Here is a 14797-nt window from a genome sequence, read left to right as displayed (position 1 = left end):
CAACCGGGGAAAACACACACAGGGCATGGGGCGAACGTACAAACTTCACACAGGCAGCACCTTTAGTCAGAATCAAACCTGGGTCTCTGGCGCTGTAAGGTAGCAACTCTACTGCTGCACCACCATGCCACCCTAAAGCTTTAAACACCCAGAGGTGTTTTTGACGGGAGTTAAGGATTCTTTAAGCTTGTGCTATGATGACAGCCTCCTGACTTGTATCCCCAATGGTCTGTGGATTGTTTAAGTGACATTGCAATGCTGCTAGATATAAAACAAGCACTTGGTTGGAATCACTTGAATGCTCTAATTACTCTTCTGGCTGCTTCCCTTTTAGGGTTTACAGCTATAAACGATGGGGCATGAAGTCTGCACTTGCATCAGATTCCTATGAGACCAGATTGCAGGTGAGATCAATACTGATGGCATCGGGAGACACAATTGATGGTTTGACCTCAGTGGCCAAGAAATGACGATAACATCTTGTAGTTGATGGATAGAGAAAAAATAGTTCAATATGAGAACTCTCTTATGGAGGAACTGGAAGTGAAAATTATCACTAGTCCATGCAGGGATGTTCAAGTGGAATTGCAGAAATAAGTGGAATTATGTCTGAACTCAGAGAGTCAAGACTGGTTGGGTTAAATAAAAACCATAACAGCACTGATTTTGTAAAGTTTGAAGCAATGCATTAATGGTCAAAACTGCATGTCTCGTTCATGCTTGTTCTTAGATAAATTTTGTTTGCATGGAAACATAGTGAGCTCATTCAAATAGCAACTAGTGTCAGAGGTTATGGGGGGGAATGCAGGAGATGGGGTTAGGAGGGTGAGATAGAGCAGCCATGATTGAATGGTGGAGTAGACTTGATGGGCCAAATGGCCGAATTGTACTCCTATTCCTTATGTTTTTTCCCAGGTCTGGACTATTTCAGCTGAAATTTAAAGTGGAAATTTAGGCTAAATATGTCTTAAAATTTATTTCCTGTCAGTTTAGCTTAATGTATGATATGGTAATGTTAGTGTAATATGCTCTGCCTATGAAATTCACTCCACTGACTTCATAAAATGAACTTCGAAGTCTTAGCAGGAGCGTGGATAATGAATAACATTTCTGGATGATTTTATACAGGTTGAGAAATAGTTGAAATAACTGGAGAGTCTTGATCCCAAATTATAATATTCAATCAAGTTGATAATGGTTTTGAATAAATTTAATTTTAGTGCTGAAATTATACAGTTCTATATTTTTAAGGACTGGATTCTCTTAATTTCTGGGATAAATCTTACATTAAAATTAATGGCCAGAAAAAAGAACGCATTGTGCGTATTCTTTGGATTGATGATCTGTTGAATGAGCACTTACATTGGAAGCAAGCACAAAGTCTTCACTTCCGCCTAATAGTGAATACATGTTATCACTCGTACTTACAAATATTTTGCCTGATTGGAAGACTGCCAAATTATAGATAACAATCTTAAATTGAATGATGCTCACCAGAGATTACAAAACCACCAACCTTTCCTGAAGATTGAATGCCTTTGATCATGGCAAGACACACCATAAACCAGGCTATGAACAGGCAGATAGTCATCTTCCAGTTCAGACCGCCACTCTCTGAGATGGAGTCGGATATATCCAATGCTTCTCTGTACCAAAAATAGGTTGTGGCTGAGCTTTTTTCACATTCAGGAACAACAACTAAAACAAACAGAAGGACACTGCATCATTCAATACAATATAATGGTACAAATACACAGCATAAACCAAACAAAAAAAACGGGGCACGTGCTGGAAATCTAAAACAAAAACATAAACCACTTAAAATACTTAGTAAAACACAAAGTGCTGGAGTAACTCAGCGGGTGGGGCAGTAACTCTGGAGAAGATGGATAGGTGACATTTTGAGTCAGGACCCTTCTTCAGGTTTAGTGAATCAGTGGGAAGAGAAACAGGGTCAATGTTTCAGGTCAGACCCATCATAAGTTTAGAAAACTTTAGGGCAGGTGGGAAAGGGGAATTTTGTCCCCAATAGGATGAAATCAGGGTGATCATGGAGATAAACTGTAAACAAAATAATCTAGTCAATGAATGAACGGGAAAATTAAAGAGTGAGAATACATACATAAAAATGTGGGGGTTGCAAAATGTGGACAACAAGGAATCATGGAATTATAGTCATAGATCTATGCAGCACGGAAACAGGCCCTTCGACCCAACGCGTCCATGCCAATCTATATGACATTTTAGGATCATCCCATTTGCCTGCATTTATCTCATATACCTCGTTAGTTCTTCCATACATCTGTCCAAAATTATTTTGAAAGGATATGCCTGGCAATTCAGTCTTAGTGTATCTTTCACCCCCAGAGAGTGAAAGAAAGGTAAAAAAATCAAACTAAACTAAAATTACAAATAGATGACTGATAGAGACTGAGAAATCAAGATGCATTAAGATGTAGAATCCAATGTTGTGACCAGACGGCTGTCTTGTGCACAGCAGAGTGTGAGGTTGTGTTCCTCCAGCTTGCACTGGGCCTCAGTGTGACAGTACAGGAGGCCACAGACTGATAGGGCAAGTGGGAGTGAGATGAGGAATTGAAGTGACAAACAACAGAAAGCTACGTAGACTGAACCTATGTACACCACAAAGCAATCACTCAATCTGCATTAGCTTTCCACAATGTAGGGATCAGATTGTGCACACAGAATGTGTTGCGCTAGACTGGAAGAAGTGCAAATGAATCACTGCTTCACTTGGCAAGAATGCTTTGGCCCATGAATGGTGGGAAGGGAAAAGGTGAAATGACAAGTATTGCATGGAAAAGTGGCACAATGAGGGCACAAACTGCTCTTCCGTTCCAATAACTTTCAGGATTTTCTCCCTTTCACTCTCCTCAGACCACAACACTCCTTCAGTCTCCGGCTCTGCCATGTTCTGTGGAACCCTTTCACCCATCAATACTCCTGACCCACTCGACACCTCCCTCCTGCCAATTTACCCTCCCTGGATTGGTAAATGCCGACGTGACATTGACTGTCTTGACTTTTCAACTCCCTCTTGTATTCTAACCCATCCTCTTCTGAACATGCAGAACTCCATTCACGGAGAACCAACCCTGATATTACCATCAAACATGCTGACAAAAGTGGCACTGTTGAACTAACCTCTAGATAGGCCAGATGCCAACTGGGCCTCTAACTGGGCCTAGCTATGCCTGTTCTTTGTGGAAGATGTGGAACAGTCTTTGTTTCAGTCCTACCCAGAGCTGCTCTGTCAACTTTTTTTACAGTACATCAATCATTGCATTGGCACTGTTTCCTCCACAATTGCAGATTTCATATTTTTTATGCTAAATTTCTTCCTGCCTTTCCCTCGTCTTCAGAGCGTCAATGTCTGATTCTTCCCTTCCTTTTCTGGATCTCTTTATCTCCATCTCAGCTGATAGTGTAGCTATTAACATCTATTATAATCCTACTGACTCCCACAGCGATCTTAACTACTCTTTGTCACTCCCTGCTTCCTTTAGGACTCTATTCTATTCCTCCAGTTCCTCTGTCGTATCTGCTCCAAAAGTGAGTATTTCCACACATGTGCGTTTGAAATAGGTGCCTTTGTGCTATGTGAACTATGCCTCCCCACTATAACTGTTAACCATGCCACTCACCTCATCCACCTCCTGTGGTTCTGCTCTTACCCCTACTCTAGGGCAGTAGAAGTACAGAGTTCCCCTGGTCCTTCACCTTCCACCCCACTAATCTCAATATTCAACAGAAAATTCTCTGCAATTTCTTCAACCTTCACAGAGCTTCCATCACGAGACACATCACCTCACCTCCCCTTTCAGCATTTCACAGGGACAGTTTGGTTGTGTCTCCCTGATCCACTTTTCCATTTTCACTAATCACCTCCTATCTTATGGCACCTTCCCTTGGAACCGCAGCAATGCAACATTTGTCCTTTCACCTCTTCCCTTCCCACCAACTGTACTTCAAAATAAAGCAATGATTCATCTTCACTTCTTCCATTCCTGTGCACTGCCTCTGGTGTTTACAATGAAGTCTCCACCTGAAATCTACACAAATTGAGTGATTGCTTTGCAGAACGCCAGAGTTCAGTCGAAATGTAGTGAAGGGAGGAACTGCAGATGCTGGTTTGAACCGAAGATAGACTCAAAAAGCTGGAGTAATTCAGCAGGACAGGCAGCATCTCTGGAGAGAAGGAATGGGTGATGTTTTGCATTGAGATCCTTCTTCAGACTTGACTTCGACCCGAAACATCACCCATTCCTTCTCTGCAGAGATGCCGCCTGTCCCGCTGTTACTCCAGGTTTTTGTGTCGATCTACCAGTGTTCAGTCCACAGGGGCGACCTTGATCTTCTCCTTGTCTGCCCCTTTAATTTGTCATCCCACTCCAACTTGGCCTCCAGTAATCTCACAATGAGATCCAACACTAGCTGGAGGAACAGCATCCGACTTCCGTCCATGCATGTTGGAACCTCCTAGACTCAATATTGAATTCCACGAATTCAGGCAACTTGATTCCTTGGTCTGCATCAATGATCCATCTGTAATTTTAGCTCAACTTGGTGCTTTGGTCCTTTTTTTTCTCTGGGAGTGGAGGAAATGCTCAACTTGTCCTCCAACTCCGCACTTTGCAACTCCAACATGGTATTGTTTAGGGTTTTTTCATCTCTGTTCTTACCCTTCCACTGCTCCCATTCACTTATTGATCAAGTAACCTTGTTCACATCTGACCCCCATGGCCACCCCAGTAGTATCCTATCATCCTTTTCTGTTCTGATGAAGAGGCCCAGATCTGAAATGTTGAACCAGTCTCACTTCCAGCAGATGCAGCCTGATCTGCTGGGTTCTTCCAGCACTTGCTGGTTTTGTTTTAAATACGCACAACGTATTTGTATACTCACAGGTCTGGGTCCCATTTTTTTCCAAGGGGCACTGATCCCAGGGCAGTGGGTGCTGAAATGACTTGGAGAAGTAAAATAAACTCCAACCAATAATGACATTGTAGTAAAGAGCTACAAAGAAGCACACCTAAAATCAAAACACCAAGATGTATTTCACATTTCTTTTCTTGGGTTAAACATAAGATGCCACACTGCAAGCTTCTTATTAAAAATGCTTTAAATTGTTTAATCCGTAAATTATGATGCACAGTAGTTTACATAGGTTTAATGCATGCACATTATTTTCCCTTTATTGTGAATTTAGTACTTGTTAATTTCAGATTCAATGGATTGCTTTAAGATTAAATATCCTAGAGTTTCCTGCAGCAAATAAATGTCCAGGGTTCACAAGCTGACCTATCCTCTACAATCTTGGTACCAAAAATTGAAAGAGATCATACTGTCGATCCTGAGCTCGTGAGAGACTGAATCCATGAGATAGTCATCACAATTACAAGTTTCTTACTCCAGAGGAGCAGCGAGCTTCCTCAATAAGCTTTGGTTCTGTGGAGTCAGACCATGTGATCAGCAGATTCCATTGGGTATTCTGATGTGGGTCTTGTGATTTCAGAGACCACAGTGACTTTTGATTCAGTCTCCAACACTCCCCATCACGCCTTCCACAACGTTGGCGAACTGTCTGACCCAGTGCTCGATGATGCATCAAGCTTACTTGCCATTCACTTCCCAGGAACCTTCCCACCTGATAAACATTAAAAACCTGGCTGGCATGCAGGCTGGAAACGTCTTCAAAATTTTTTTAAAAAGAAGCAGCAATGAATTTCTGCAGCACTTTTACTTTTCTGAGTTTTTTATCTAAGAATACAATGATTGGTGCCTTTCATAGAGTCATACAGCACTTAAAACAGGCCCTTCGGCCCAACTGGTCGAACTGGGCTAATCCCATTTGCCTGCATATAACTTTACAGTTGATGCTTTGACTGAGATGAATGTTCTTGCTCCAAATCAGCTTTGTTTTATATAACAATTGTTTTGTGTTCCACAGTGTGCCAAGGTTTTCCTCACATTAAATAATAAATTAGCAAAACAGAGGATGATATTTTCCATACCAACTCTCAGAAAATTTGGTACTTTGACAGACCAAACATAATTAGCCTGATTCATCCACCAGAAATTGTTGGAAAGGGTCAGTACTTGTAGAGAATATTGTTTAAGGAGCCTTGGACTAATAACCTGTGACTTCATGTTTCGGCAGATTTATTTTGTATTATATCTGAAATGCAGGACACAAAACTTTATTTTCCTGAAACAAAACTGCTTCCAGCTGTTACTTCATTGCAGCAACTTGTGGGCATTGTTTTTACCATTTGAATATTCACAGTGGGAGGCTAAAGTTGTACTCACATTGTCAGCTAATTTTTCCAGTGGCCTGTCCTATGACAACTATACACAATCACCTCTTATGAACTTTGTACAATAAGCTAGCAGCAAAACCCGACCTTAGGAAGTGAAGAAGTTGGCATGAATTAAAGTTTTGAATAATCTGTAATTGTGAGCAATTTTGAACATTACTGTTTCATCGAACTACCTTGGAGGGCACACGCCATGAATGAAAGATGTTGTGTCTGACTTCCATGAACTGCTGAATACATCAATGTATGCTAGAATGGTTTAAAACATTCATTTATGAATGGATCTTGAAGAAAGAACTTCTGTCTATTTACAGATGAAACAGAATAAATTTCCTGAAAGATTCCGCGGACATTGTCAACGAATGCTTCGAGAATTAGCACAGAAAAGTAAAAGTATTTGTTTAAAATTCTAAACGTACAATGCAGCTTGAAAATCCTATTCCACCCAGCCTTGGGCTGATGTAATTCCACACACCAATACTGCCTCGCCTGATTCTCTGACCGACTGCAAGTTCCAGGAAGAAGAGTGGGATCCCAATAATAAGCAGCAAAATCGAATAGGGCACAAGGTAGGCACCTGCAGAGAAAACATGGTGTGAAAACCTGCCACTGATATCTTTTGAGCAATTCTGTTATCAGCTGACATATTACAACTCATAAAAAACGACAAACATATTTAAGAAATATATCAACTTGGATTTATTACATTTCAGACATTCTGTTTGAATTGACGGCGATTTACTAAATTAGGATCAAATATTTCACTTCACAAATGTGTTTTCCACAATCTTTAACAAATTGAATTTAACGCACTGCTATTCAATGCGACACACAATCAATTATCTGCTCCTTCTTGATTTTTTGCATTCAATTCCAAAATGTGCAACTAAGCCTCAGAATGCAAAGCAAAGAAATGAATTAATTATTCTTAACTATAGAATGTGATGTTCATTATAACACATGTTCAGCAGTCAATACAAAACTTTAGGTTCAATTAAATTATCTGAGAAGACTGCAGTTAAGAATGAGCCTTATATGCAGGTAATGATTCTCCAAACCAGAAATCGCTGATTTTAATGTTAAGGTAATTCTAGTATTCTAAATTTTAAACACATCGTGACCCTGGTAATTGTAAGGTTTTGATAAAGCCCCTGTCCCACTTTCCCGAGTTACCCATGAATTCTCCCGAGTTTTTCCCTTGATTCAAATTCGGGGAATGTCCGTAGCGAGTCCGTAGATATTTAGTAGCGGCTCGTAATGCCAGCTGTAGGTACTCGGGGCATCAGGTAAGTCGGGATGTTTGTTGAAAAATGTCCACGAGTAAAAAAAATAGCCCGAGTACTTACGGCTGGCTATTACCGTAATTCTCCGAGTTTGAATCAAGGGGGAAACTCGGGAGAATTTGTGGTAACTCAGGAAAGTGGGACAGGACTTTACTAGGATAATTTTTCTCAATCAAATCTTGTTTCCTTTAAGGGGAGCACAGATCTGTTATCCTATCTATTTATTAGTTATAAAGTATAGTGTATAGTTATTAATATATTGGCAACTGTGTCCTTACCTCCACCATTTTTTTGACATAAGTATGGGAATCTCCATACATTGCCCAAACCAACTGAGAAGCCAACCTGTGCCAGAATGTACTGAAGTTTGTTATTCCAGGCAGGCCTTTCATCTTCAGTATCAGATCCTTCTTCAATGTCCACATCTTTGTCAGTCTGCGAATCATCGACATACAATGCACTCTTCTTAAACTGGTTATCATTCATGTCCTCATTGGAAAGAAGATCTTTGACAGACTCTGTGACATCATCATCCAGTTCTCTCTTCGCAACTTTGCTATTTTTCGGCATTGGAAAAAACTCGACCACAAATTTGGAAACAGTCTACAAATGTCGAGCGATACTCCCAGTCAAGAATAACTAAATGTCAGGCAAATAAGGGAGGAGACCAAAAAACAAATCACCGAGTGCCTGAGGTGAATTTATGGTGAGTCTGAAAGAATATTCCACACTGCAAATCTGTTGGGAGAAGAACATTTACATTTTGGTCACCAGGACAGCAATGTTTCAGGCAGTAGTTGAGAAGGCATTTTAAAGGTTTGGCATTAATGTATCACAGAACATAGAACATAGAACACTACAGTAACAGGCCCTGCGACACACTATTTCTGTGTGGAACATGATACCAAATTAAACTAATCTCCTCTGCCTGCTTGTGATCCATATCTCTCTATTTCCTTGCACACCTATATGCTTCAGTTCAATTCAGTTTAGTTTATTGTCACGTATACCAAGGTACTGTGAAAACCGTTTGTATTCGCCAATCTAAAACTCATAATTCATTTGCCTTCTTGCTTCTTATTATTGATGAAGATTGGCTGCAAAGTCATAACACTCGTTCCCAGCGTTGTGTTTTAAATGTTCAAGGAGGGGACAAAACGTCCCTTAGATGATGAACAGAGGGGTGAGGGCACTGGGAAATAAATTACGGCAATGGACCAAAAGCATGTTTAAAACATGTGTATGTGTGGACAGGGTATGGTTTATAAAATGTTATGAATCCCCGAAGGACTGCTGAATGTTCCACTCTGAATGGCAGACTGTGGAAAAGTAGGTAAAGGATTGGAAAATGCACTGGGTTTTATGGTTAGAAGCCACTGCTCATAGAGTCATTAAGTCATAGAGTGACACAGTGTGGAAACAGGCCCTTCAGCCCAACGCCCACACCAGTCCCAGCTACACTAGTCCCACCTGCCCGCGTATGGTCCATATCCCTCCAAACCTGTCCTGTCCATGTGCCTGTGTAATTGTTTCTTAAATGATGGGATAGTTCCTGCCTCAACTACCTTCTCTGGCAGCTTGTTCCATAACTCTACTGCCCTTTCTGTGAAAGGTTTACCCCTCAGATTCCTATGAAATAATTTCCCCTTCATCTTAAAGCTATGTCCTTGATTCACTACTCATTTTCAGTTTTACAAGTTTATTGGATGTTCTAATGATAATATCGACAAAATAAATATACCAAGATTTATTGAGCCATCTGAGTTTGTCATGGATGGATGTAAATCTCAAAAGAATGTCATGGGTCACAGTAATTGAGTTGCCATGCAGTTTGTAATTTATCAAATACTGCTAGTAAGGAACATTTTAAAAGTTTAATCCAGATACAATGAGGGTGAATAAGAAATAGATGCATATTTCATGGATAGGAGATTTTCATTCTGCAGATGAATAGCAAATGTATTTAAGGGCAGATCAGGGCAAACTCTGAAATAATTAAATTGGATTAGATATATGGTAGATATCTCCAACTGTCTGTATTGTGTCTGTTTTGCTTGCATTAAAATATAGCACAGATGTGTTATAGGGATACAAAATGGGGTCAGATGAACTGATGGAAATCCACATTAGGCAGCAAATGATGTTGGATAGACTGATGGGACTGAAGGCTGATAAATCCCCAGGGCCTGATGGTCTGCATACCAGGGTAGTTAAGGAAGTGGCTCAAGAAATCGTGAATGCATTGGTGATAATTGTCCAATGTTCTATAGACTCAGGATCAGTTCCGGTAGATTGGAGGGCAGCTAATGTTATCCCACTTTTTAAGAAAGGCGAGAGAGAGAAAACAGGGAATTATAGACCAGTTAGCCTGACATCGGTGGTGGGGAAGATGCTGGAGTCAATAATAAAAGATGAGGTAACCGAACATTTGGATCGGTCCGAGTCAGCATGGATTTACGAAGGGGAAATCATGCTTGACTAATCTTCTAGAATTTTTTGAAGATGTAACTAGGAAAATGGACAAGGGAGAGCCAGTGGATGTAGTGTACCTGGACTTTCAGAAAGCATTTGATAAGGTCCTACATAGGAGATTAGTGGGCAAAATTAGGGCACATGATATTGGGGGTAGAGTGCTGACATGGATAGAGAAGTGGTTGGCAGACAGGAAACAAAGAGTAGGGATTAACGGGTCCCTTTCAGAATGGCAGGCAGTAACTAGTGGGGTACAATTTACAATCTACATCAATGATTTGGATGAAGGGATTCAAAGTAACATTAGCACATTTGCAGATGACACAAAGCTGGGTGGCAGTGTGAACTGGGAGGAGGATGCTATGAGAATGCAGGGTGACTTGGACAGGTTGGGGGAGTGGGCAGATGCATGGCAGATGAAGTTTAATGCGGATAAATGTGAGGTTATCTACTTTGGTAGCAAAAACAGGAAGGCAGATTACTAACTAAATGGCATCGTTAGGAAAAGGGGAAGTACAACGGGATCTGGGGGGTCCTTGTACATCACTCTATGAAAGTAAGCATGCAGGTACAGCAGGCAGTGAAGAAAGGGAATGGTATGTTGGCCTTTATAACAAGAGGAATCGAATATAGGAGCAAAGAGGTCCTTCTGCAGTTGTACAGAGCCCTAGTGAGACCACACCTGGAGTATTGTGTGCAGTTTTGGTCCCCTAATTTGAGGAAGGACATTCTTGCTATTGAGGGAGTGCAGCGTAGGTTTACAAGGTTAATTCCCGAGATGGCGGGACTGTCATATGCTGAGAGAATGGAGCAGCTGGGCTTACACACTGGAGTTTAGAAGGATGAGAGGGCAACTCATTGAAACATAAAAGATTGTTAAGGGTTTGGACACGCTAGAGGCAAGAAACATGTTACCTATGTTGGGGGAGTCCAGAACCAGGGGCCACAGTTTAAGAATAAGGGGTTAGCCATTTAGAACGGAGACGAGGAAACACTTTTTCTCACAGAGAATGGTAAGTCTGTGGAATTCTCTGCCTCAGAGGGCGGTGGAGGCAGGTTCTCTGGATGCTTTCAAGAGAGAGCTAGATAGGGCTCTTAAAAATAGCGGAGTCAGGGGATATGAGGAGAAGGTAGGAATGGGATACTGATTGGGGATGATCAGCCATGATCACAGTGAATGGCGGTGCTGGCTCAATGTGCCGAATGACCTACTCCTGCACCTATTGTCTATTGTCTAAACTATAATTCAAGAGAGGAGTCAAGAGTGTTTTATTGTCATATGTACCAGTTAGAACAATGACATTCTTACTTGCTGCAGCACAACAGAATATGCAAAAATAGTATGATATGACAAACGAGAGAGAGAAAGAAAAGCTCAATGTGCATATATACACATAAAACATACCTATATATATACACATACACATACACACATACTCAAAAACAAGCAAAACAGTGCAACAATAATAATAGTCTATTGTAGTTCAGAGCCCATATGAGGTTGTAGTGTTCATAATGCATTTTCATAGTATATTAATTTCTGGCTATGTGGGAAAAGAAGCATTAGTGCAAATTACTGAGGTCAACAAAGTTTACAATCGTAACAACTGAAGACATTTTATGGCTGTCTTATCCAACACTGCAGGAGGGAAGTAAAAAGTTCTGGGCAAATTATTGAATTGAATTGAATTTTATTTTTGTCATTCAGACCTTTCGGTCTGAACGAAATTTCGTTGTCTTGCAGTCATACATATAATAAAAATGACAAAAACACACAATAAACACAAATTTAACATCCACCACAGTGAGTTCACCAGGCACCTCCTCACTGTGATGGAAGGCAAAAATCTTAAAGTATAAAGTCTAAATGTGATCAAAGTAACCAAACAAACATAAACTTGCTAAATCAGTGAATTATTTGAACAGTTCTCTGCAGGTAACTTCTTCATATTTTGTGAGATAAATGTATAACACGTCATTTTCACATGCATCTGAAGGGTGAGATTATGGTAATTTTATTAAGTCAAGGACATTTACAACGGTGTAGGGTAATGATGGTTCCTCTTGCCAAGTCACTAATTTCCTTTATTGTTAAATTAGCAAGGTGTGGTCGAGTACTTTCCGTGACTTTTAAGATGCATGCTTCCCAAGGAAATGCAAATATATAGGAAATGTCCATTTGTCAACATGATTTTAAAAATTATTATAGCATATAGGGTATTAATATTACTAATGGAAAAAAATTACATTTTATTGACAGCTAATTAATAGTTTTGTTTTGTGCTTGTGACACAACTGTAAAATAAAAATCCCATTTGAGCTGTACCTACCAAATGTTGCTACCCTACTTGCCTATTCAAATTGATATGGTGGTACTTGGAATTGGATTGAAATGGACTTCATGGACAGAGCATCACTTGAACTCATGTCTGAGTTCTTAAGTTATTTTCAACTGGGACTAATGCTAAACAGTCGACATTAAGTATGATTGAGGAAATGTGATTAAAAATCTACTAATGTTGTTCAGTGTAATTGTATTATTGAAGTAAAACAGCTTGCTACAATATGCTGCCCAGAAACCCCTAAATATAAAACAAATTGATATAGTTAAAACAGGAATGGATAGCAATTTCAAATGTAATAGCATTAATACATACATGGAATTGTGATTTAAAAGATAAGGAACTCCACTGGCTAACAAGATGGTGAATTGGGATTGATGTACCCAATGTTCCAATAGTGTTCCTTGTTCCTATGCTTCACTTGGTGGGAAATCATTACTCTCATGTTAGTGGCAGCAAATTATTTGATCTAGCAGTGTTTACAATAAGAGATTGTGTGGAGAGATTGTGCCTTTACACAAACATTTCTGACCAATAACACTTATTGTAATCATGTTCTTCCACCAATCCAACTCAAACACAGTTTGAAACACATAAAGTGTCAATTTGCATGAAGATTATCACTCTCTGTACTTTCAGGTTCAGAACACATGAAATATTTGAAGTTAAGTTTTGTCAACACATACAAAGTTACTAACTGTGGTTGTACTTGCATTTCAACATTCAGCTCCACAGAAGCCACTGTCGGTGAATGCAGAGAGAGACTTGTAAATGGTGTGTCTTTAGCTTTATCGATCAAAGGCAAGTCATGATGAAAATGATTTCCTAGCAGAAGATCATAAGATGATCTGATTGAGGTTCATAGTTTATAGTAGTTTTAGTAACGTTAATACATAAACGGCCTATGCCTATGTCAATTCTCAATGGCCTATGCTCCCTAAAGGGCTTAAGAAGAAGAAGCATACATCAAACTTTCCATTGGATGGGGAGCCAATAAACAGAAGATACAAATTTTAGATTGTTATCAAAGTCTTGAATATTTTTTATTTGCGTAGGGGGATACTGGAAAATACAATGCCCTAACAGTGTACATTATTTTTTTCTTCTTTATCTTACTTGTTGTAAGAACCTTGAGATATTTCAGTGCATTAAAAATGACTTTCTAAAAGCAAGGCACTGTTGATGTTGTTGTACTTATCCCTTACATATACTATTATCATTTATGATTCCAATTAGTTTGGCATCACACGCAAACAGGGTGGTAAAAATGTATTTTGGCCTTCATCAATTAGGGTATTGAGTATAGAAGTTCGGACATTACGTTGCAATTCTACAAGGCATAGGTGGGGCCACATTTGGAGTATTTTGTTCAGCTTTGGTCACCGTGCTGTAGGAAAGATATCATTAAGTTGGAAATAGTGCAGAGAGGATTTACAAGGATATTGCCGGTGGGGCTAAGCTACAGGGAGATGTTGGGCAGGCTATGTTTCAAGCTAGCACATGAGGCTGAGTGAGTGAGGTCTGAACTTATGGAGGTGTATAAAATCATGGAGGGGAATATAAATGTTGAATGCACACAGTCTTTTACCCAGGTTAGGGAATCAAAAAATAGAGGACATACAGTATGTATAACATAGAAGGCAAGATAGGACGCTTAGGGGTAACCTTGCCACTTAGTGGGTGATGGATACATGGAACGTTCTGCCAGAGGAAATAGTTGCTGCAGGTATTATAACAGCATTTAAAAGACACTTGGACAGGTACATGGATAAGAAAGGCTTAGAGGTATATGGGCCATACACGGGCAAATGGGACTAGCTTGGATGGGGCATCTTGGTCGGCATGGACAAGTTGGGCTGAAGGGCCTGTTTGCATGCTGTATGACTTTGAGATGACATGGCATTTATGACATTCAATTTAAGTAGGAGGAAGACTAGGGGTCCACAAATAAGGGCCAACTTCTGCAAACATTGCTAATTTCTGCAAATCAATACAATTTCTCTTTCCTGATATGGATGCAAAGCTATTTTAGAATTGTATGCTTGTAAATATATACAGGTACATCCAAGGATTCACATATATCGATATGGGCAGGAAATTGACATTAGATTGTTACAACTAAGGAATTATGTATCTTTGCTTTATAATTGGAGCTGTGGAATGCATTGAATTAATGCAAAAAAATGTGAGGTGTGGCATTTTGGGAAGTCTAACATGGGCAGGGCCTACACAGTGAATGGTAGGGCTCTGGGTAGTGTTGTAGAGCAGAGGGATCTAGGAGTGCAGTTGCATAGCTCCCTGAAGATGGAATCGCAGGTAGATCAGGTGGTCAAAAAGGCTTTTGGCCTTCATGAGCCAGAGT

At 40.0% G+C, this 14797-nt stretch overlaps 1 protein-coding gene across 1 annotated transcript in view; it reads right to left on the bottom strand.

Moving 5' to 3' along the window:
- The window catches only part of slc6a15 (solute carrier family 6 member 15), a 38804-nt gene that overhangs the window by 19682 nt on the left and 4325 nt on the right, over positions 1–14797 (bottom strand). The window contains exons 2-5 of the mRNA XM_033038200.1: positions 7900–8359; positions 6758–6915; positions 4927–5053; positions 1517–1698 (exon numbers count right to left, since the gene is read on the bottom strand). Of these exons, the coding sequence (XP_032894091.1) occupies positions 1517–1698; positions 4927–5053; positions 6758–6915; positions 7900–8191 (759 nt within the window). The 5' untranslated portion in view covers positions 8192–8359. The remainder of the gene's footprint in view (positions 1–1516; positions 1699–4926; positions 5054–6757; positions 6916–7899; positions 8360–14797) is intronic.

Source organism: Amblyraja radiata, chromosome 19, assembly GCF_010909765.2.
Source record: "Amblyraja radiata isolate CabotCenter1 chromosome 19, sAmbRad1.1.pri, whole genome shotgun sequence".
Classification (NCBI taxonomy): domain Eukaryota; kingdom Metazoa; phylum Chordata; class Chondrichthyes; order Rajiformes; family Rajidae; genus Amblyraja; species Amblyraja radiata.
The sequence above is the reverse complement of the archived record's forward strand: the minus strand, read 5'-3'. Positions and strand labels throughout refer to the sequence as shown.